Raw genomic sequence first — 24,772 nt, 5'->3', positions numbered from 1 at the left:
TTTGCTATCATTCATTTATTTCAAGGCATTGTTTGTTATGAATAGCATAGCTGTTTATTTTGTTGTTAATTTACTGTCAATTTATGGTAAATCAGGATGAATTCAACATTTAGTAAAAATAAATCATTTTAAAGTTTTTTTTTTCTATAGAGCACAACAACAGTGTTTTGTTTTAATCCTGGAGGAAATAATCTTTGCTCACTCCACCTTCACAAGAGATATGATGGTGTTTTTACATCATAAGATCTTGTTCCTTAATTTTTAAATAGTAAACTTATAATATAGTTATTTGCAAAAAGTAATACTTGCTCTAGAAAGCACATTGTTTCTAGTTTTTAGCCCGTGACAGTCAAAACACAAGACGTCTCCTTCCCTGGAGTTTAGTTTAGAAGTTAATTCTACACAACTGCAAACATGAATAAATTTGTCACAAATGCATCAAAGTAACTCTAAATTATTGTGAATTATTCATGGTGACTACTAATGTCCTGTCTTTCTTCCCTTAGACGAGCCCCCGATCTCTTAGCCAAGCCTTTGTCTTTCCCCCTCCTCCAAATTTGCTCTCCCCCTTCGACACAAATCGCCCTCGCTCCCCCTCGCCTCGAAGCCCAGAGCGCCTGGGAGTCAATGTGGGCCAGCGCATCCGACGCCTGAGCGGTGAAGACAGAGGGGAAGGAGACGGGCAAGAGGAGACGGGAGGAGGGACGAGAGGCAGCGAGGCGCGAGACGAGAGGAAACGTCAGGAACATCTGCTCCGGATCCACAGAGAGCTGCAAAACGTTGAGGTGATTTTATCTTTATATAGTCATCTACGCAACTATTTATTTACATCTGATTATGCAAAGATTTTCAGTAATGAATGAGAACTCAGAGGAATTTACTTCTTTATTTTTTTAAGTTGATTGTAAGTCCACACCATATGTTCCATTTTCCAACATTATTAAACTTTCTTTCGCTATTGTATCTGTGTAATATTTATCACAGATTAAAGCTAAGGGAGTAAAGTTATTTTTCAAGAACTGTTGGGTTATGGTTTGTTAAACATGTAATTATTTTCTCTATTTACTTATTCTTTTCCCCTAAAGTGCTAATTGTGTTGTCTTTACTTTTTGAATTATTCTACTTTCCCACTATATTTCTGGAAAAATAAAATTTAAGCTGGTATTTTGAAAGATTTTAACATACTTTGCCTAAAAATGTTTCTAAAAGTTGTATTAAGTATAAAACTTAAGATTTACAGCATGCGTACGTCCTTCACTTGGCTTGGAAAGCTTAGTTTTATTTTAAATAGTGCTGTCTTTATATACAGCATCATCACAGCAGGTCAGAGAGACACATTTCTGTCTAACTAGAAATTAGTGAGTCGTTGTGTTCTAAATACAATTTGCTTGCTTAGATTTATGCTGAATTTATTGTTAGTCAATGAAAAACGATTGGAATCATAATAAATGTTCAAAACAAATACTCCTTTATTATTTCTGTCTTTTAGGTCAGGGGAAAAGTGGGCATCTTTGAGGCCCACATTTCTGGGATCCGCACCCAGGTCCTGAACAGTGAACTCCAGCGCAGTCCTCGGACGACAAGACGAGCCACTAGCCAGTCGTCTTCGCCTCCCAGCCCAGGAAACACACTTCTTGGAAATCCAATGACCCACCCACAAGTGACTCAAGTACCTTCTGTTGCCCAAAATGGCAGAGAGGTGGAGGAAGGGATGACAGAAAGACTAAAGAAGGAAGGTGGAATGGATGAGGGCGAGAAGAACAGCAATGCCATGAAGTCAAATACAGAGAACAAGACACTGATTGATCAAAATGACTGCCATTCACAAACAACATTACAAACTCTTTATGGGGATAAACGGATTATTCGTTGTTCGCCTGAGACGTCAGAAAAACATTCAGCTACAGATGAGGAGAATAAGGAAAAGCTGAGAGAAAGTGAGGAGGAAAAAGTTAGAAAGGAGGTAGAAAACAGAGAAATGGAGCGAAATGAGAGAGAACAGACAAGCAGAGAAAATAAAGATGAGCAGGAGGATCAGTGGGAATCAAAAGTGCTGATTCAGACCGAAGGAAAAAGGTTCATCGATATCTCTGAAACCCCTGCGTTACCTCACGGCCATAACAGTAATCGCATGAAGCTGAGTTCGCTGAACGCACCTGCTCAGACATCCGACCATTTATCCTCCTTAAATCCCTCCATCCCTGCAGTCATAATTACTGACCACGGTTTGGAGAGCCGGTCTCAAACTACCGACGGCTCTGGCTCGGAGCGGGGACTGTCGCGGTCCCCCAGCCCCAGCTCCAGTCCCGTTCCATACTCCTCGCCTCGCCCTCTCAGGAAGCTGTCCTCCTCCTCTGCCTCCTCAGCCGGGTTCTCCTCGTCTTGGGAAGAGTCGGAAGATGATGTTTCCAGTGACACGGAGAAGGGAGACAATCTCCTGAATCCTGCACATCTCAGTTCGAAGCAGAAGGCGGTGAGTCGACCCAAATTTGTTTTTGTTTTTGTCTTTGTCAGCTTGAACAAAAAGGTTGTCATTTACAGAGTTCCTTAAGGGTTTCTTTTATTTTCAGTAAAGAATCATGAGCTATTTTTGATTGCACTTTAAATTTCCTAAAAAGATTAACTCTGTTGTAATGAGTTGTTTTTTTTTAGATCTAACATTTCTTATCTCAAATTTCTCTTAATAATGACTTAAGCGGCAGTATATTGCTCTATTACTTTATGGTTTAAGTATTGTATCTCTGTTTATTGAGGGATTACTTGGTTTCTGTGTTCCCATCTGCAGGATCCAAAGTTTTGTAGCCAGGTTTCTAACTGGACCCAGAAAAGAGACAGCTACATAGTAGAAAAACAGACATTTAAGAAGTAGATCTGTAGTTTATGCCATAGTGGAGGACAATATTGGTTAAATGTATAGTAGCTGTACGATTTTAGTAGATATTAATAAACAGTGTTAGTCTTTTTGCTTCAGGTTCATTGCAAATCCAGGCCCCAGATTGCAACTCATGTCTCTAGCTATTATAAAAACTAAATTATTTCTATCTCGGTAACATGGTTTTGTTGAAAAAGTTGCATCTGGCTGCATCTACTTTTAGTTTCTTTTAACATCTTTATGCCCACCTAGGATATTTTTTGCTGCATTAAGCAAAATGAGTGACACCGGTTATGTGACTGGCATAAAGATTACATAAAGCATTTTATTTATGTATTTGCCCAGTGATATTTTAATGTGCTATTATTGGATGTGACATTTAATTATCTGATCTTCCTGGATGAGTAGAGGTGTGAAGTCAACATTCAACAGATTATTAATTTGGGAAACTTCCATTGAAGGCTTTTCAGAGCTTTTTCTTAGGCGCAAATATTTGTGACAAAGTTGTTGAATCAACCCAGAAGGCAGAAAGAGTAAAAATAATTATCACTGTAGAAATTTAGCAGCGTGACTCTGTTCATGTTCATAGTTTGCAGGTCACAGTTCCAATATTAACTTATAGTAATATATATTTTTTTACATTATTGGCCAACTAGCGCACTGAATTTGTCGGTGCTTTACATTTTGCAACCCTCCTTGAATGTGTTTTGTTCTCCCTTTGCTCACATAAATAGTGTTTTATAATGGTGAAACTACCAAAACAAGTTGCTCATTTTCACATAAAAGCAAAATGAATAAAATACTGAGTGAAAAAAGGCTTATTTAGACGATCTTCCTATTAGCACTCACCTTTTTTGCCCTTTCAATTTATTGCATGGTCAAAAACACAAAGTAATAATGAATTACTGCCAGACAGTAAAAGTTGAAGTTACTTTGGACAAATGGTCAAAAATACTTACGTCAATTGTTTTTATGACTGTACGGAAATAAAATTAAAATACATCATTGTGGATTATGCATAATTGTGGTCTTAAAGCATTAAATCTTCCTTTTTAAATACAATTCTGATTCATTCTAAACTTATTTAGCTGACAAAAATTGCAATTATGTAAACATCTGACATCATTGGTGCTGTTACTTCTGCTACTTATCATTTGTACAAAGGTCTCAAGGAAAAGTTTACTGTATCTCCTTTGGATACAGTGCATTTGACTGCAATGACAAAACTTTTCTTTTTCTAGTTTTATTCTACTTAACATATTGGCATGGCAGTTTTAATGCAGTTAGCTTGTCTGACTGCTGTGACGGACGTGCTTGTTTGATTTTATTCTTCTGACTTTGGCTAAAGGGTTTCAAAGGGTGCTGGATGGATTACTGGGATGTCGTTATAGTTGCTTCCTCTTTCCACCCCATAGCTTTTATTAATTTGTTGATCCCGGATCCCAAATGGGAGCTTATAGCATGTGTTTAATGCATTACTTTGTTTGTAGAAAACCATTCTTTAGCTCATCTCTGTATAGTTATTTATCTCCAAGCAGGCTGTTTAGCTAAACTGCTGGAAGGAGCCATTAAAGTACCAAACTTGTTTTATTGCCTAAAATACTTTCACTGAGATTCTTGGAAGTGCATTTTGTTCTTTTTCTTTCCTGGAAAGAGTTTGCCCTGGCTTTTTTTTTTTTGTTTTACTTTGTCTATGTGTTTATTGCAACAAGGTGGCATCAGCTTACACAACATCCGCATTCATTCACAAACAGAACGTACAGGTTTTAGTGGGGGCAGAGAATTTAGTCAACATAAATTAGCTCAATTCATAAGTGATTTACCCATCACACCATGCAGGTAAATTGTCTGAATTGCTCTGGATTCAGGTGCCATAAAATCAAGTTTTACATGTAAGCCAGAACAGGAAGTTTTTCTTGAAGCATGGATTCCGCATGCTTCAGGATTCCATCTTTTTGCTCCTTGCTAATGTTCCTGAATATGCCTCTGCATGTTTCTGGATGCTTCTCTGTCAAATTGCCCACTAGCAGGGATCGTGCCGTGTTCTTGCTAATGTGTGGTTCTGAAGCTGTGTGAGATTCTGCGTGTTATAAAACAAGCTGAAGGCATGAGAAATTGCATTAAGCCTCCTGAATGTCGATGCAGCTAAAAGCCAGGCCCTTTTCGGGTGCGAAGTGTGTGTAAGCATGTGGGTGGCAGCTTTTTACAAAATCATTTGACTTTCTTTTGAGAGGAAGGATTGTGGGACTGATTTTGCATTGTTTTAAAACTTCCTCCCTTATAAGTGACCTTTTTTGCAGACTCAGTAAGATCTTTTTAATAGAAGTTTGCTGAAAGATTGCGCTCGAAACCAACCTCTTCACTTACCCTGCTGTTGTATAAATCATTTGTTTAAATGAATTTGGCTTAAAGATTTGAATAGGGTTTGTATTGTATTTTGCATGTTTCCATTCATTGTTGTTTTTTTCTATTTGTCCAGATAAAGACAGAAGCCAAAGCTCTCAATGCAATTTGCAAGCAGCATATGGGCACATCATGACGTTGTCTAACGTGTAGCTTGATTTTGTTTTTAGCTTGTTACAGTTTCTGATCTGTCCTTTAAGGAAATCTGATGTATTTGTGCAAGAGGCAAACGTGCAGAAACACATAAAGCGTGCTTGCTCGTGTAGGAGGTATGTGGGAGAGAAGAGAGGGACAGAGAGAGGAGGGGTGATACAAACACAGTGGAACTGAATAAGAATTTAGCTGCTACAAACACCAACAAGGAAATAAATAATTTTCACAACATTTAGTCTGCAGAAAAAACAAAAGAAAAACTGAAAGCGGCTCTTTAAAATGTGTTTGTCTCCTGCACGAGAATGTTCCAGGAAATGCTTAGATATGTTAACATGGCTCTGACACAGCTATAAATGCTAGAGCATGAATCAAAAAGGAATTCTTTTTATTGCATGCTAGGTGTAAAAAAATGCAAATGTCAGACACATCCAAACACATTATTTCACAGTTATGAGTTGATTCTTTTGCTCTGCTTTGCTGTCCATTTGTTTTATACATTTTTGCAAACAACCAATTGTTTAATAAAGACATTTTTGAGTGACGTTAAATGCTAAATATTTGTAGAGCGTTGTGACAATAAAGATGAATTGAAAACATTTTTGTCCGACAGAAGTAACACTTAGAGACATTTGGCAGATATTTTAACTATCTTGCATCTCTCCTAAAGTACTTAGAAATGTGCTGGTATTTTTTTTTTTTCTTGTTCTGATTATGTTTGCAGCAGAAAGACACCTGTCACAGATTGGCATCAGTGTTTCAGTTGAGCTCTGTGGAGGAAAGCCTCGTCGAGATAGTAGCTGTTTGTTACAGCTGGGAAATGTCTTCAGGAAACAAAGCTACAAAAGAAAACGTCAAAGAAGCATCTGCATTAATAGGATACGTTTATTGTAACATTCAGGAGAGTTTATTCAGGACTTGTTTGAAATGGCAATTTTTCTGCTTTTACAAGAAATATAAAAATATAAAAACTTTTTTATTATTCTTATTATTCTGCATATAATATCCACAATTTTTTGTTGACTTTATATTGCAGTTTTCAATCAAAAACTTTTCTATAATATTAAATGCCTCATTCCACAAATGCGGTTCCTTTAACACAACTTAAACAATGGCTAGAGAAAAAATAGTTTTTCTAGCCCTTTTAGATTTCTTCCTGAAAAAAAGAAATCAATCAGAAATTAGAAAACAGTTTTTTCTTTCACTTAAGTGGAGCAATTGGTTCTGTGAACTCTTTTTGAGAAAAAACTAGTGAAATGGTACAAGTTTAGTTTGAGATACAAACGTTATCAGATTAAAAAAGAAATGTAGGTATGTTGGGGCAATTTGCAGAATTTGTTTTTTTAAGAACAACTGGCATGGCTGCTTAACAAATCTACTTCGTTTATAAAATGTATTTATAGTTTTCTTTTTCTGTCCCAAGTCTTATTTTGCAGGTTTCCGATTCAATTCTTTACCATTTCAAGGCAGTTTTTCACTTAAAATGTTCAGAGTTATATAAGTATTTTTGGTTAAGTGCAGTCATTTCTAACAAGTCTTTATTGAAAAATGTAGCTCAGATGTATTTTGTGTGATAGTAAAACAAAGTATAGACTATTTTTTTAAAAACTAAACCTAGGTTGTCATTAGTTGTCAATATTGACACTATATTTTCTACATAAATATGAATGTGTCTTATTTAATCAACTAGTGGCATTTGGACAATTAGTGAACCCAGCTGTGCAGTTCCTGTAGGACAGCATTCCTAACCCAAACACGCTCACATCTCGGTCCTGCTGGTTATGTGGAAGAATTTGTCAAAATGTCCCTTTTTGTTTTTATACAGCTGATTGATATTTAGGCTTGTAACATATTTCAGTGCCTTGCCAGCTCATTTGGAGTCAGACAAGTCATACAGACAGAGGTTGGAGTGCTAACTCAAAACTTTGCTTTGAGCGTTATAACTTTTATTGACTGGTGTGTCAGATGTTCTCTGTGGACGAAGCCAGTTTGACCAAAATACTATAAATGTTCTACTGCACAGGCTATGAATTTTAAAAGCAAGTTGTAGGAAATGCGCTAAAGAAAACAATCGCAGTTTTTGCCAACAGCATCAAAATTGAATGATTTTCCAATATTGTGTGGCCCTAATTTTAGAAAGTATGTTATCTTTCAGCCAGTGTGAATCTGCTGTTTCTGATTCTCTTTGGTGGTCTGTCTCAGGACAAAGACTGCTATTTTGCTTCCTTCCCCTACCATTCGTGAGAATCTTTCAGTGCGTGAGCTCTTTGTAAGCCACATCACACATCGTCCTGCAAGAGCAAAAGTTTGTGGCTTCTTCAGAACTCGGTTGTCCAGCAGTCAGTCTTTAGCTTTGCTTCCTTTGTTAGCTGGGGAAGGACATTCATGTGGTTTGGCTCTTAAAGCTGCATTCATGATTATTATTTAAGAAAAAAAAAAAAGTACTAAATATTTTTTAATGCTAAATTAACTAGAATAATTATTAATTATCAGATATTTTTATTGTGATTATTAAGAATGCAATCGTTTTTGTAATGTACAAAAAAACTGATTTCCCTGTTATTTTCTTGTGTAGCTCCTCACTTTGTCAGGGTTGGAATAAAACTCCTTAATCTTTCAGATCTTATGCAGACTCAGTCAAGACTTTGAAGCTATTTTGGGCAGAAGCAGCAAAAAGGATGCACAGCAGGACATCTAGATGCACGCAAAGTGTTACGAAACCATATGTAGAAAGCACGGGATGCTTGAAAAGATTTCTCTAAACTTTCTGCAGCTGAAAATGATGCGCCTGTTAAATACACAGATCAACTATATAAACAAGCTGGGCTTTTGAAACGAAGGCCACACCCGTCCTGCAGTAACCGTAAACCCTAACACATCATTGGCACACCTTATGCACACATTTCTCTACAAATTTAGTCAGTAAACTATCTCACATTCATTAGCGTACACACTGAAAGTGTAACCTGGCAAAGCTTCACTCACATCCCTTTTTCTGTGTCTCTGATAAACGTGGTCACACTCTGACCCAAACCCAACATCGTCACCTTTCGTGTCAATTTTATGCTTTTTCCTGCGAATTTAACCAAAATGAGAGATTTCTTTTGGCCGTACTTCGCCGAGATGAACAGCCATTTTTACTGTATGTCCAGCACTGAAAGTCAACTGAGCTATCAGCACACAAACACACACGCATACACACACACACTGTTTGTACTGCAGTGGAAAATCTTCACCACCACAGCGCAAGTTGCCTAGCAGCCCTGTGACGTCAAACCGAGTTTCCCTCATACAGCTGTGCAGAGTCTCTAAGTTCATGGGTGTGTGTTTAACCTAAGTGTGTGTTTGTTGCAGTGCCTACTTGGTTTACCGTGAGAGGGGAACCACTGGTCAGTCCTTTATTTGGTGCTTTGTGTGTGAGTTTGGAGAATGCAGCTGCATGTTTTATGCATGACATGAAGAAGTCGGGTCAAACTGCTGTCACTGAGTTTGGTGGCCTAGATGACAGACGGCCTTTACTAGACCCACTGCTTGGGGGAAACCCTGCTGGCTCTGACACACCGTTATGAGAAAACACTCATGCATGTGAGCCAGAGATCAAAATGTAGGAGTATTACATTCCCTGACAAATTTGCAAAGGACCCCCTTGAATTACTTTGGCGTTTTTAGTCTTGCAGAGTAAAGCCTAGATCAAAACTCTGATTGGCTCTTTAATGTTCCATAGTGACCTCAATTTGGAAAGAAGTCTTCTTATCTACTGCAATGTTTGGTTACGACATAACTGAACTACAGCCACATTCAAAACATCTAACCTCCTTTCTACTGTAAGGTCTTTCTTTTCCCAGCTCACCAGCACAGTCAGTATTTTAAAGCTGTTTTTCCACCAGCCAAACCTTGGTTACCAAAGGATTAATCATGCTCTCCCCAAGCATGTTGTGTAAACTGCGTCACCCTCACTGCAGCCAATGGTGCCTGTGTGCTTGATTTTTTTGTTTCTTCTTTGACTTGTGAGTGAGTGTGTGTTTGTGTTGTGTTTGTGCACCTCGTAGTCTAAACTTTTGCAGACTCAGACAGTTGCAGTATTTGTATCTGCAAGGGGACCTTGTGGTGAGAGATATCAAGCCTGTTGTTTCCTCAGAGTCTCTCCGTTGAAAACATCAGCGTGCATCAGTGTTTCCCCTGCTTGTGCACGTTACACATTAGTAACCCAGCGTTACCCTTTGCCCTGAGTGTCTTTTTTTAACCATCTAACACCCTTTCCTGCACTACTTTCCGCATGCAAAACAGTTGATATCAGGTCACATAACTGCAGTTTTTTTGGTTTATAATTAAACATTATATTTCTATATATCTGTGCTTATTTTTAAGATAACCATTTAGACATAAAACCAATTAATTTGTAGCATCTGCAAATGCATGTAGCTGATGTGTTGAAAATCATGCATGTTTTATAGCCAGTAATGACCAGTGACCAGTGAAACCTCTCTTGTTTAGTGGTGCTTTCTTTTTTTGTGTGTCTTTCCTCTATCTGCTGTTTACAGTGGGCAAGGACAGTTTTTTTTCTGCCTTATTTTGTTTGTAGTCAGCGGCGGATGTGGAAAATACTGTCGCTGAAGCAAGCGGCAACCCCCCCTTCCTCAACTTCCTGTCTGCAAGAAGTTCCTTCGCTTACAATTTCCTCTCTCTCTCTTCGACTCTCCCTCAATGGAAACTTTGCTGTTCTTCCTGCTATCCTCCTGTCACTCAGTCAGTCTGGGGACGGAGATAGAAGAAATCTTTCACCGAGCGACCAAAGATGTGAGACAGACCGAAGCTGGCAGCAAAGGGAACTTACAGACAGAAGAAAAAAGCTTTTGAGCCTTCAGCGACTTTCTAAAAGCAGTCTTACTTGTTTTTTTGTGTGTTTTTTTTGCAGACATGAAGAGACATGAGTATGCACACATATAATTTTTGGGTAATTATATCCAGAAGAAACCCTCATTCAACACTGTGGGCATAGGAATATAGATGTTTGAACTGAGAATTATAATTCAAACACTGATCTAACATAACTTGAAAACTTTAAATCAAACACCATTAAATTAAGACTAGTGGGATTTCGTTTTTTGCCTATTGTTAAGTTTCTACAGTGGTAATTAAGCTTCACTAGAAAAGCTCCCTTCTGTGGAAAACATCTTATCTAAACCCAGGAGAGCAACAAGGCATTTTTCATTCATGTTATAGGCAGTAATTTTTCAACAAAGTGGAAGCCAAGCTGAAAAAATGTCTGTCCTGTTGGATCACAAACACTTTGGGAAAATCTCAGATTGCAAACAAGAAAAAGTATTTTATATGTGGAAACGAATAATATCAAGACTTTGCACACACTGAAAATAAGAAAATGTTCCAATTTAAAAACAAATGCATTAATTAATGAGGAATAAAATTACATTAATCAAAGTTAATTTGCTAAGTTGTCAAGGTAAACACGCATAATTAAAGTATGTTTGATGAATTTCATTTTATTTCTTTTGACCAACTAACATAATTTTTTAAGTCCGAGCTTCATTTTTGTCTTTTGTCTGTCAGATTGAATGGAGAGCATCTTTAACATTTATTTTCAAGTCTTGTCCCACATTTTATTTTGGATTTAGTTTTGACCTTGACTGATCCACATGAACTCATGAGCATGCATTGATCCAATCATTCCATTGCAGCTCCGACTGAATATGTAGAGCTGTTTCTTGCTAAAAGAGAAACTTTTACTCCATGTTTAAGTGCTTTGTGCCTCTTACAAGGTTTTCTTCCTTGACTATACTATATTTTGTGCCACCGACCTTCACATCAACTCTGACCAGCTTCCCTGAGCTTTCAGAAGGAAAAGTGCCACCGTTGTGTTTCACTGTAAGAATGATGCAGTCAGCACCTTCTTGCTGCAAGGCAGTGGTGCTGCCAAATGCATCACTGTGCAGTCCACATTGAAAAGTTAATTTCTGAATACATTTTCTTGTTTTAAAAGTACAAAAGAATTGACATGTGTAGGCTGGAGGAAGTACAAGCGATATGATTAAGTTCTGTTTAAGATGGGAATGGAATTGTCAAGTTACAATCAGTTTCCTAATTTGACAATAACAACCTGCAGTTTGTTTAGTTACGTGTCTTAAAGAATTGCTGACAGAAACAGGAAGTAATGCAGTCAATAGAATTTGTTATTTTTAGTCTGTACCATTGTCACCAAGTCAAATTGTCACAAAATGTAGATAAACTAGACAATGCCTTTGATTGCTTAGGTGCATTATGAGTTAAAGTAATTAAAATTCACATGAAGTCTGCAGTAAAGTGCTGGGTAGGTTGACATAGAGTGTGGGCAATGCTGATTTGAGTGCTTCCTTTTGTTTATATTAGGCATTGTTGTGTTTTTTTGTTGTCAACATTCCTAGAAAAAAAAAGTTTAAAAAAATGAGTACTCTAACTGCTTTCAAGTATAAACATATCTAAGAGGAATTTGTTTGACTTCCAATTAAATCTAGATTATTTTGCATTCTCAGACTCACACACACTTTGCTCCCTCTGTTTTTCAATTGTCAGGACTTGTGTGGTGATTTGCATGTCCAGATTATGCTTACCCTCTGTTTTGCCAATCAAATGACCCCGCAGTTGTTTGTGCCTGCGCGCAGTCAGACGCACACAGGTGTAAATGTTGCTGAGGTTGGGAAAGAGGAGCCCGAGGAGCCGGGTTTTCCAGCTTTTGTCACTCACTTTTGTCAGGTTGCCTGGTTGACTGGCAGCCCATCTGTCACGATGTGGTCTGCATGGCTGTGTTCACTGTGGAGTGTTGTGGCATCACTCGTAGCCATCTTCATCATCACTGTCATCCACCGACGCAACAGCCCTCAGGTAACCCACGCAGGAGATTTTTCAACTCAGATTTACATCTATTGAAAGATTTGTGTTTGACAAACTAGAACTAGCAAGATTTTACTGGGCAGTAATGATTCCAGGTGGATTAATCGATGATTGAGTTTTATTTTAATGTATGATAACTTCTGAAGTACTTTCTGCGACGTGCACATAGTGATCATGTTGAGTGTTGCTCTGTTTAGCTGGTGCAGACTCTTGCCTTGCATGTTGGAAAATATGACAGAACTCACAGAGGAAGCGCAAACTTCAGCCGGTATCCAGCCCTTTTTTCCTTCCTGCTCATTGGCTAAACAAGTTGACAAAAACGAGATAAGTTCCAAACTTTATGAGTGTTTAGAAAACAAAAACAAATATGTTGGCTGATAACTGAATGTTTTAGCCGTTTTGTTTAATTTCCAGCCTTAATTACTGATAACACATGTAAACTAAGCAATTTCCTGCCTCCAGGCCGCCATAATTTTCCTTTTTAACAACCCGCTTTCCTTTGATTTTTTTTTTCTTGTTAAATATAAAAGAAAACATTCTCTGTTTATTGAACCTCTCAAACTTAGAAAAGTTTAGACTTTCTACTCAGGGACCCATTTCAGATGACCTCACTCTTAATGAGTTTCCATCATGTGATTTCTATAAACGTCAGGGTTTGGGTGTCTTTTGCTGCTTGAGTTTTTTCCTAACCCCTTCACTGGTCCAGAGAAGAAAAAAAAAAAAACATCATGTGACTTTTGAATGCTTTGAATGAACGTGTGTGGACACGTTTAACCATAGATAGTCATAGTAACAGGTGATGAATTTTCTTCAGGTCCAGATTATTGAACTTGGGTTAAATGTCTCCTTCTATGGTCCGCTCCTCTCTTATCTTATCCTTCTTCTCCTCACTTCTCTTCCTGCTGCTCTTCTTCTTCCCTCAAGTTATTTGGAGACATAATATTATTTCTCCTGATGCTCACAGACCGGAGGAAATCTTCTCTCAGTGAGGTCATCTTTAACTTTTTGTTTGCAAAATGAAGCGAGAGGATTTTGTCATAATATCATTCAAGCGGTGTTTAGGAAGTTGGATTTTCAGCACATATTTTCAGCTCAGCTGCAATCATTGGTGACCTTGTTGAACAGCCAAGCTTTGTTTGAACTCTCAGAGGCGAGCTGAATTTTTCCACATCTGATGTAATGATCCCGCTGTTAACAACAAAAAAAAAAGTGTCTTGGATTGCTGGGATTGAGATTGAGCTTTCATTATACAACACTGGCTTGTTCACTGAACTAAAAGTCTGTTTTATTTCTATTTTAGATTGCCAGAGTTGCTGTGCACCGGGTTTATTTATGCAGAGTAAAAACGGTTTCTCAGCTAAAGTCACATTCAAACCACAAACCTCTGCGAATTGCAATAATTTGTTTTATAGGCATACACAAAGTAGTGTATAATTGTAAGGTGGAAAGTAGTTATACATAATTTTTAAATAATTTACAAGAAATAAATCTGAAAAGTGTGGCATGCCATTGTTTTCAGGCCCTGAGTCAGTACTTTTGCAGAATCCCCCCTTTGTTGGAGTGACAGCCACGTTTCTTTTTTGGTATACCAGCTTTTAAACTAAACTTTCTGCAGATTGAGGCTTCCCAGCATGATACTGCCACCACCTTGTTTCACAGTTGGGGGCTGTGACACATGTCCCAAACTGTTTCACAGTCCCACACGTGTCACAAGTTTAATGTTGGACTAATCTGACCAGAAAGCAACTTCTCCAAATGAAGGCATAACTTCTTATGATTCTACTATTTCAATAGTAGCTTTGTCCAAGCTTTATTGTGTGCAACTTTATTTACACTGGGTCTAATTTACACTCAGGCTGACATCATTTCCTAATTAAATGACCTCTAAAGGATTTTAGTTGCAGAGGATTTTATAAATATGTGTCAGAGTAACGAGCGCTTGATATAAGTGCTCACCAGATTTTTCTGATTTTTATATGTAAGATGCTCTTTCACTTCACAGTTATGAACTACTTTATTTTGGTCTAAGACATAACAGCCCAATAAAATACAATGACATTTATGGTGGTAACAAAATATGGAAAACACAATTAATGAAGGAAAGTCTGAACACTATAAATCCAGAGAATTTATAGAAAAAAAAAAGGAAGAGTTGGATTTAAGTCAGAGAAAAGCTGTTTATGTTGAAACAACAACGCTGTGTTTGTGCGTGTACACGTGTGTGTGTGTATGTGTGTGTGTTTGTGTGTGTGTGTGTGTCACTTTGTGAATGAGTGTCTCTTTGTGAGGCAGGACTCCCATAATTCAATGCATCCCTGCCAGGGACAGGGTGAACCTTTGCTGAAACGCTGGGTCTATTTGTATTTGTGTGAGTTACCAGTGGAAACCCTGGCTCAGTTCTCCAGAGTTTAGTTCAAATGTTAGAAAACAACAAATGTAAAAAAAATAAAAGATGACTGCTCGAGGTCACAGATGGTCAACACAATGTATGTGTGTGTGTTTTTTTAGGCGCACGTGTTTACTATGTCTCATAGATTTTTAGCAAAACTATGAAAAGCCGATAATTAACCAACATATTTAAAGACAGACTTTAACTACTGCTTCTCTTCTTTATTTAAACTTACATTTCAAGGGGGAATGCATAATGTAGCCAGTTAGGTTATTAGGGTTGGATTTAAACCTGTTCACTGTGTTGAAGTGAACTTTGTAATTAAATGGTGCTGTGTAAGTGAGTTGAACTGAATATATTACTGTTTCACAACCTTCTACTGCCTCAGATTGTGAACAGTTGTATAGAAATTAAGTTGATTGTGTTTAGCTGTGAAGCAGATACTAAATCTAATGGAGATTGTTTATTTGAATATAGCCCAGACAGTCCATGCAAAATATAGGTATGATGCAAATGTGCAACGAGACATAATCGTGGAAAATATTGGCTAAATCTTTAGTCTAATGCATGTATGTTATTGTATTGCTGAAACATGACTTGGAAAGTAAGTTATTAAACCCAGTATACTTTTTCATACCGCAGCTAGTGGTATTTCACGCTCATGCCACTAGGTGGCGGCAAATGATATTCAAAATGGCCTTTCTTTGTTTAAAATATTGATCAACAGGCATCAAAGACCAGAAGCAGATTATGTTGAATTCTAAGCTTGACTCGAATGTTAGTCTAAACTGGGTTGAAACTGAATAAGTCAGAAAACTGCTTTTACTGTTAAAGTAGCAAACATTCTTATCAAAAACTGGTTTCTGTTTGCCTTATAATCCTTGTTTTTCTATTTGAGAACAGATAAGACCACAGACAATATTGTTGAGGTTGTATACTTTATTTGTCCGGTGGTTTAAACCTCTATGGTAGTTCAAATCTGAAACCCTCCAGAGGTTAATCTTTATTAGCTATGGCTCTGTTATTTACTCTTACTAAATGATAATGATTATTATTTATTTATATTCCACTTAATATATTCTTGGAGAGCAGCTGATTCTCTGCCCATGTAGCTACTCAGAAATAAACATCCTGAAAGTCAGCATGCTCCAAGTCTAAGTACTGCAGTATAACAAAGTAGAGATACATGATACAACTCCAGGGGAGGAACACCCCACTAAGGCTCTTTGTTTCTCTATGTGTGTTGATGCAGCACAAGTCATGGAAGAAGATAAAGAACATGGTCCACTGGTCTCCATTTGTTATGTCCTTCAAGAAGAAGTATCCCTGGATTCAACTGGCTGGACATGCAGGTATGCATGCACATGCTGCAGAACAGAGACGACTTCCTGGTGATATAAGAAAGGGATGATTGAATACTAAGTGCTCTGACACATCTGACTGAAAAATGGTCGGCTGCAATGTTAGAGCTATACATCATCATGCTGGACCCCACAGAACCTGTTTGTTTAACAGAGATCTAAATCACAGCTGAAGTGACTTCAGTCAGCTAAACTAAGCTACGGTACCTCAGACTCTTTCTGCTGCTGCCTGACTGAAAAGATTTTTCTCTTCACAGGGAGTTTTAAAGCGGGTGCAAATGGACGCATATTAAAAGTAAGAAATTAGCTTCAAAGCGTCTCTGTTATTAACAGCTTCCTCATATTTGTAATTCTGATTTAAATGCTCATTTGTTAATGATGGTCTTTTAGAAACACTGTGAATGTGAGCAGCGCTGCTTGTCCCAGCTGATGGAGGATGTGCTGAAGCCCTATGTTCCTGGTTATCATGGCGACGTGGAGAAGGATGGCCAGAAATACAACCAGATGGAGGATCTGCTGGCAGAGTTCGACTGCCCATGTGTGATGGACTGCAAGATGGGAGTGAGGTGAGGGAATGAAAAATTGTTTCCACAAGATGTTTTACATAATGTATTTAATTCCACTGACTGCTCCAGGTTTTTGATTTTACAGAGGAGCTCATCTGTTGTCTGAGATGTGAGATGGAAAATTATTTTATTATGTGTCAAATACAAACATAATTGTGTCATTCTGCAGCATTTTCATCCTGGCCTATGTTAATTTATTTATTTACATCTGTTTCATTATACTCTGGTCTCTTGCTTGAGACCAGGAGACCATTGTCTTCTGCTCCCCAGCCAAATAAAATAAAGGATTTTACTTTATATAAAATAAAGCATTTTATTTGCGTATTTTCCCTCTTCATCCGTCACCAACTGTGCTTCTCTTAATTTCTTAGGACCTACCTTGAAGAAGAACTAACCAAGGCTCGGAGAAAGCCTGCGCCGAGGCCCGACATGTATCAGAAAATGATTGAGGTCGACCCTGAGGCACCCACATTGGAGGAAAACGACAAGAAGGCAGTGACCAAGCCAAGATACATGCAGTGGAGAGAGACAATAAGCTCAACGGCCACCCTAGGGTTCAGGATAGAGGGAGTCAAGGTAAGACTCACAAAGAGAGACAAAGGTGTGTGTGAGCAGCTTCCCTTCCCTTCTTTCTTCCAACGGTCTGCGCTGCTGTGTGGTTAATTCAGGAATATGACCTAACTTCCTGTTTTTCCCTGAAACTTCCTCTTAAGGTACAGGAGTACCCTTGTCCTGTATGAGTTCTGTCAGAGTCAGCTGTGTCGGCCTCAGCATACGGTTCTGACATATTGTGTCCACACTAAAAGTCCCTTTGTCTGTGGGAGTCATGGCTATATAAGGACATTCACAACCTCCTGGTGGTCCGCTGCCATGATGTGGAGGATTATCCCCAGAAAAAGACGTGTGTGTGTGTGTGCTTTTTCATTTGGAAAATTATGTACGAATCACCATTTCATGGACAGCCAAGCCTATAGCAATGAGTCTATTATGTAAGCTGAAAACGTGGTAAAGTGTGAGTTGAGGGCAGATTGGATCAGAGACTCTTCAGACTTTAAGCCACAAAGAGGGAAAAAAAGGCACTTTTGCTTCTAAATATTACTTTGTTGCTAGGCAGCGGGCAGAATAAGAAAAACTAATTTATTCCTTTTTAAACCACCTAACTGGTGGCCATCGATGGTCTCGCGTCATGTAAAAACATGCTTGCTGCAGCATTGCATTTTCTGCCACAATTTTGACTTCACACACCAACACTGTGTTACAACTTTGAATATCGATACTTCCACATTTGCTGTTTTAGAAGGGAAGTGTACACTTTGGTCTGTTGTAATGGTTTTAATAATTGATGAGTTCATTTTAGGAAGACTCTTTACTACAAAGGCACCGGCAGCCGGTCTGTGACGCTTCTAAACATAAAACACTCTATTTTTGGAGTGTGGGAAACTTACGATGACGAGAATTACTTGGAAAGCTGAAGGTTTAAAAATAATTGCTGTTGCTGGATGTTAAGATTAAAAAACACAAAGAGATATTTTTTTGCTCAAAGGCTAAATTTCTTAAAATATCTCTCTTACCCTTCTGCCTTCCTTCCACACATTGTTCCACTTTTCTTCTCCTTCCTACCTTTTCTGTCTGTCTGCTTTCCTAAGACTGAAGCCTGAAAAAGGATTTAAAGATTTCTTCTGCTTTTTCTCCTGTTTTTGTCAAACTTAAATGTTTCAGATTGTCAAACAAGTTATTTTATTTGAATATTAAATCATCTTTATGAATTAAAAAGAAAACAGCTTTCAAATAGCAATTTCATTTATTAATGGAAAAAGGTTATCTAAACCAACTTTGCCCTGGGTGTAAAAATGAAGACCTGACAACCTGAAGTAGGTTAAAATATTTTGAAATCTCTAGAGAAATACAAGATCATATGAGAAACACATTCATTAACTCTCTGTGCAAATAGATGCAAGGTCATTTCTTGGATTTTGCAACTGCAGAGAGTGCCAGAAAGAGTATGAAGGTCTGACATACATTTTCTTAATAATATTTGTATGATCCCTTAGTTCTTTGGAATAATGTCATAAAAGTGAGAATTGTTGGAAGGTTATGACATTTGACATAAAACAAATGTCAGTATGGTCTTTATTTACTTAACAGGGACAGGTTTGTGTGGGTAGCTGTTTCCCCTAATAAATAAAATGATTTGAGAAATGCATTTTGTATTAACTGGCTACTGTTGTCTAATATGGAAAGTAGTTTGACAACCTCAAAACATTTCAATATTGCAAGAAAACAAGTACAGAAGAGATTTGTACATTTCAAAACACTCTAGGCTGTAAGATTAGACAGAAACAGTGTAAGCCATATCCTTCCAAACTCTACTTAACATATTTAACGAGGCACAAATAAAGCCAGTTAATTTTAATTTTCTCTTGTTTTTTTTTTCGGTAGAAAGAAGATGGAACTGTGAACAGAGATTTTAAGAAAACAAGGACCAGGGAACAAGTGGTGGCAGCCTTCCATGACTTTGTAAAAGGAGATTCTGAGATATTGGTGAGTGTTTTTCTAAAATACTCAGTGAGCCAATAAGCTGCCAATTACAATAGTAATAATAAAGCATTGGAGGATGAGATGAAGTTGTGTATAATGTCTATTGTTACATAGAAGCCGTGTTTAAACGTTTTAACAATCTGGATTACAGTTATGTAGAACCACAACAATTCAGACAACGTCAAACATTTCTGTGCTTTAGTTTCATTTCCCAACTGGAACACTGTGAAGCACAGCTGCTTGTTAAAGTATTCATTTGCCATGAACTTGTTCACATATTTTATGACAAAACTGTTAACAAACTTTGCTGGATGATAAATTGTCCCTGTAATTATTGCGGAAAATAATTACATGGACTTTGCAACTCCAGAGTTGCAAAATCCAAAATTCCAAGTAATTTAATTAAAAATTAATTTAATTTAATTTTTGAGTCAATTTTCAAGTAATATATTGATAATGGCATAATAATGCAAGTTTGTCCTTTCAAAAACCAATAAACTCTAATTTTGTGAAGAACACCTGCTACTGGATGTTATTTTAAATATCTAAGATGAAGCAATTAAAAATAGCAAATAAAACAAAAAATAAAATGGATTATGATTTCTCTGTGAAATATACATTAGTCATCAGAATTGAAATGATTGAACTTGTTCTAATTTATCATGTTATACATAAGCACTATACATACTTATGTGTTGTACTTGCAGGGTTATTTAAGAATATATTATAACTCAAAGTAGCACATAACTGTGAAGTTGTAGGAAACTTCTATCTATAACTTTTTTTAGAAATACAAATCTAAAAGGTGTGCAGTGCTTTTATTTCCAGCCTCGGTTACTCTGGTAACCCTAAATAAATAAAAAAACTAGAGCAAGCAGTTGCCCTAATTGAAAAATAGAAAGAAGATTCTCTGCTTGGTTGAGAAAGAAAAGTTTTCGGGTCTTCAAACAAAATGCTAAGTATGGTGACAGCCTGACACCTAACCACATTAATAGTGAAACATGGTGGTGGCAGCATCATGGTGTGGGGAAGCTTTCCGTCAGTGGAAAGCTTCCCCACACAAAGCTTTAATGGTGGACACACCACCATTAAAGCTTCCATTCATACTTCATTCTTCTGGAGAAACCTTTGAAACACTGACACTTGGTCGGAGTTGATCAGAGACTGAATAAAGCTTTAAAAGGGGCAAACCTGGATGCTGCTAGAAGGTTCTCCTTTGCTAAGCACATTTAAGACTAATTTTGTTCTTTATTTGTATTATTTTCCAGAACAAATATCTAACGAGGTTAAAGGAAATCCGAGGCACTTTGGAGATCTCTCCATTCTTCAAAAGTCATGAGGTAAAGACATGCAGCCAGTAGGGGAAACATTTGAAAAGTTGCTTTGTAAGATGTATTTACTTTTTAAAGTAAATACATCAAATTCTTGCTCACATTGAAACAAAACACTGAAAATAAGCCCTGTGTATTCATGCATGTAAGATTATATTTCTGAATGGTTATAGAATGCATCGTTTTTTGTTTTTTTTTTTGCTTTGTCAATGATGTATGGATTTTAGCAAATCCATACATCTGCTTTATTATTTTAATTGGAGCTGATGGTAGTTAAACAGAAGCTGGTTGTGGATTTAATCTCTGTGTTAGTTCCAGTCCTGGTTATCTGTTTAATTTAGTTTATGTTGTTAATGTAAAGTAAACACACCAAATCACTCAGACACAGCAAGACTCATCATGGAAATGAGACTCTTATCTGCCTGACCACACACTCGCGCACATTTTCACACTTTCGCAAACACGCACTCACACACAGACAGAGAGACATTTGGCACGAAGCTGAAATGAGAAGTGAGATGATGTTTTGAAAAGAAACAAGCAGGCGTGTTCTGCTGAGCAAATAACGGAGGGAATCCTGTTCAGTTCTGGCCTTTGTGTCCAGTTCTCTTGGATCATTTGGCTGTCGTGTGTCTTCGCAGGTTATTGGCAGCTCCCTCTTATTTGTTCACGACAGCAGGAAGCAAGCCAAAGTGTGGATGATCGACTTTGGAAAGACCACGCCCCTCCCTGACGGGGAGGAACTAACCCACCGAGCTTCATGGGAAGAAGGGAACAGAGAGGACGGCTACCTTTATGGACTGGACAGCTTGGTGGACATCTTTTCCTCCATGGTGGACTCTGAGACTTGAAGTCTGAAGGTTTTGTTTTTGAACCAAGTAAACTTTTGGACACACCACCATTAAAGCTTCCGTTCATACTTCATTCTTCTGGAGAAACCTTTGAAACACTGACACTTTAGCTCACGACGCAAACCATATGGTCCAGCTCCCCTTAGTTCCTCACAAGTGGAACTACTAACAGCAACAGTGCCTCAGTTCCTCATAATTGAGTTATTTCGTGCCGTGGTTTAAACATGGCAAAAAGGTCAATCTTATATAACTTCATTTTGACAGCATAACCTTTTACTTAAGAAATTTCCCATTGAAAAGCAAACAATATGAATCTTGTTACTTAATACATACTGAGACATGTTGACGTACTTTAATATTATAAATAAATCATCTGCAAAGGCCTAAACCAACAAGAGGTTACCTAATATTTGATTGCTAATGAGAGCCTCGGCATTCTGATATTATGTGCTCTGCTTTATTAAAGTATTCACACCCCTTGAACTTTTTAACATTTTGTCACGTCACACCCGCAAACTTCAGTGTGTTTTTATCTGAATATCAGAAATACCAATATGAAGTAACATAATCCTGAAGTTTAAGAAAAATAAATGTTTTTTTTTTACATTTTTTGCAAATGAAAATATAAAATAAGGTGCATCCGTACGTATTCAGTTTTGATCAATCAAAGCGTCGTAGAACCACTTCTTATCACGTCTTTGCTCAATTATTTACTAAATGTTTTGCCCATTCTTTGAGAAATTGCTTACGCTCAGTCTGACAGGATGGAGGCTTCAGTAAATTTCCAAGACTAGTGACAGATTCAGACTTTAACTGGGCCGTTCGAACACTTGGATTTGCTTTGATCCTATTTCAGTTCTGAATGCATTTTTAAAGTCCTGCAAGAAGATCATACTCAGCTTTTCTTCGTTTAAAAGGAGACTGAATCCATAAATAGGCTCATCTTCTTAAGGTGTTTTTGTAAAAATGTTTTTAAAAACATGCGTTCCTTCTATTCATAATTAGCAACAACTTTGTTTTGGTCTTTCACATAAAATCTAAAACAAATACACACATTTTTGCGGCTGTAATGTGACAAAGTGAAACAGCTCAAGACGCATACTTTTGCAAAGTACTATTAGAGTAGTAGTTTGGTACAGCTTGTTGTTTTGGGCTTCCTTTAATGTTTTTTTTTTTGTTTGTTTGTTTTTAAGAAAATCCCAAGAAGTTTAATTTTAAAAATGTATTTTATATAAATTTGCTGACTCTGCACAAACTGTGGCAGAATTTTGACTAGATTTCTAACACACCTCCACTTCTGCTGTCCTGCTGTATTTTGATGGCGTCGAATCAGAAAAATAATACTAGGGCTAAAAAAAATGATCTGACCCATATTGGAGCTTAAAATGGCAATCTTTAACATTTCAACCAGGCTTTATTTTCGAACCTCTAAATCTCACATTCATTTGGACTCAAAATATAGTTACAATACTAACTTACAACTGCTTTCACTTTCTAGAGTTCTTCCAATAATAATGGTTGATTCTTCTCAGACGCACACATATTGCATTTAAAGTGACAGCCTTTGTTGGATCTCAGCACCTGTTTAACAGGTTAAATATTTGTGGTGTAACTGCAGCAGCATGGTATGTTTACTATTCATTAGGATTAACTAGATATGGCAGTTTTTCAGGAAATGTTGTTCCAATTTGTTGATGTCTTGGCTAATGGTGTGCTTTGGATTTCTGAAAATGCAATGCAGCATGTAGATAATGGAAAATACACTTTGGACCAGGATAAACAGTCCCAGTGAAAAGTAATAACGGTATAATAGTAAAGAAACAGTTTTGGAATAAGTGTCAGCCAGTGATTTCTGGGAGAAAAGGGTTAGCTGTTATTGCACTGCTAAAAAAATGCTCAGATGCTCATATTGTGTTCCTTGTTTGCAGATTCTTCATATTCAAATAAAAAGATCTATTTTTAAATACCACTAGGTTTTCCGATACTGAAAAACACAGAAGTACTGTTGTTCAGTGAGGCATACACACAAACATTATTGAGCCACGACGTTCAGCAATTCAAATCTTAAGACATTCGGTTAAATAAAAATGTTCAAGATTGCCAATTTAAACACTATTTAGCCACAAAATGGTTTTATTACATTTTCTTTCCTTTTTTGTTTTAATGCAGTTTTAAGCATCAATTTCAAAGGGGATCTCATGGAAAGAGTTAATACAATTAAGTGTGTTTTTAGTCCAAACATTAAAAACTATATAAAAAGAAAAATTAGCCCAACAGGTTTACACCTAGACAGAATCAAAGTTAAGCTAGAACATGTTGCTTGATTCACAGTCGTTTGGGAATTACTCACCCTGAGGTGGTGCAACAGAGGAAAACAAAGCGAATTTTCCCAGAAGTTTTTGAAGTGTTATGAATTGTGACGTAATTAGAACACTTAACACGTTTCTCTTTGGTTGCTCCGGGTAGTTCATGCGGTGTACAGAAAGATTTGTTTAGTTTGATGTAGTTTTGTTTGGTTTTTACTGTAACATAGTTGTTAAATCCTGTGGAACACTTACAGCCATGAACAATCCTATTTAAGCTACACAGTGCCTTGACATTACAAAGCCAAGTCAGAAAGCGGGGAAAAAAATGTTTTTGGTTTTTGTTTTTAGGTATAAATATGGATTTCTTTGCCTAGTCTTAACATGGGTGCATGTTTATTATTCTCTTAAATGTTTATTACTTTGTAAATTGTTCTGATTTTATTTAAACAACACAATGTATTCTGTGGAGGCTTTACAATTTTTAAATAATCTGGATTTCTCATAAAACATGCTAGATTTGAAGAAGAGTAGAAAAATTGGGGCTATGACAAAAAAAAAACCAATATGCATTTAAAACCGTATATAAGAGATTGGTATGTTTGGTGTTGATTTTAGAATCATTTATTTGGTAGATAAGAAGAAAATAAGATGTTCTTCACGGGCTGGCCTTTTTTAAACATTTGCTGTTACAGTAAATAAGGAATTACTGTAAGTTAATGCTGTGCCTTCTTAAGGAAACAGATTGTCATCATGGCACCACAATCATGTCTGCGCCGTTTTAATGAAATGTGCTAACTATTCATTTCATGCCAGCAGTCATAAATATTGCCTGTTTTCCTTTGTGTGCACTTACAGATGTTTAATGTAGATGTTAAAGGTTTGTAGTGTTGCTGGTTTGTGTATTTATTTTTCGGATGGTTCCTTTAAAAATACATTTGTGGTGAAACATGTCATATTGTGTGATATTTTTCTATCTGTCTGTCTGTCTTTCTATACTGTGCATTTTACTTCTTCCAACGTCCAATGCTGCACTCCTTCCCCACACTAATTGCTGTATTTGCATGAAGCTTATTTGCCATTCAAATCACACCTGTCCACAACAGCAGCAGCATCCGGAGTT

The 24,772-nt window shown here is 37.2% G+C and overlaps 1 protein-coding gene across 2 annotated transcripts in view; it reads left to right on the top strand.

Moving 5' to 3' along the window:
• itpkb (inositol-trisphosphate 3-kinase B) overlaps window positions 1–24,605 on the top strand; it is a 33,335-nt gene extending 8,730 nt beyond the window's left edge. For both annotated transcript variants that reach the window (XM_055044404.1, XM_055044403.1), the window contains exons 4-12: window positions 507–785; window positions 1,490–2,473; window positions 15,952–16,051; window positions 16,318–16,355; window positions 16,451–16,626; window positions 16,998–17,202; window positions 19,066–19,167; window positions 20,433–20,504; window positions 21,137–24,605. In XM_055044404.1, coding sequence (XP_054900379.1) covers window positions 507–785; window positions 1,490–2,473; window positions 15,952–16,051; window positions 16,318–16,355; window positions 16,451–16,626; window positions 16,998–17,202; window positions 19,066–19,167; window positions 20,433–20,504; window positions 21,137–21,346 — 2,166 coding nt within the window. In that variant the 3' untranslated portion in view covers window positions 21,347–24,605. The remainder of the gene's footprint in view (window positions 1–506; window positions 786–1,489; window positions 2,474–15,951; window positions 16,052–16,317; window positions 16,356–16,450; window positions 16,627–16,997; window positions 17,203–19,065; window positions 19,168–20,432; window positions 20,505–21,136) is intronic.
• Window positions 24,606–24,772: the final 167 nt, after the last annotated feature.

Source organism: Poeciliopsis prolifica, unplaced genomic scaffold (assembly GCF_027474105.1).
Source record: "Poeciliopsis prolifica strain line A6 unplaced genomic scaffold, Auburn_PproV2 SCAFFOLD020, whole genome shotgun sequence".
Lineage (NCBI taxonomy): Eukaryota > Metazoa > Chordata > Actinopteri > Cyprinodontiformes > Poeciliidae > Poeciliopsis > Poeciliopsis prolifica.
The sequence above is the reverse complement of the archived record's forward strand: the minus strand, read 5'-3'. Positions and strand labels throughout refer to the sequence as shown.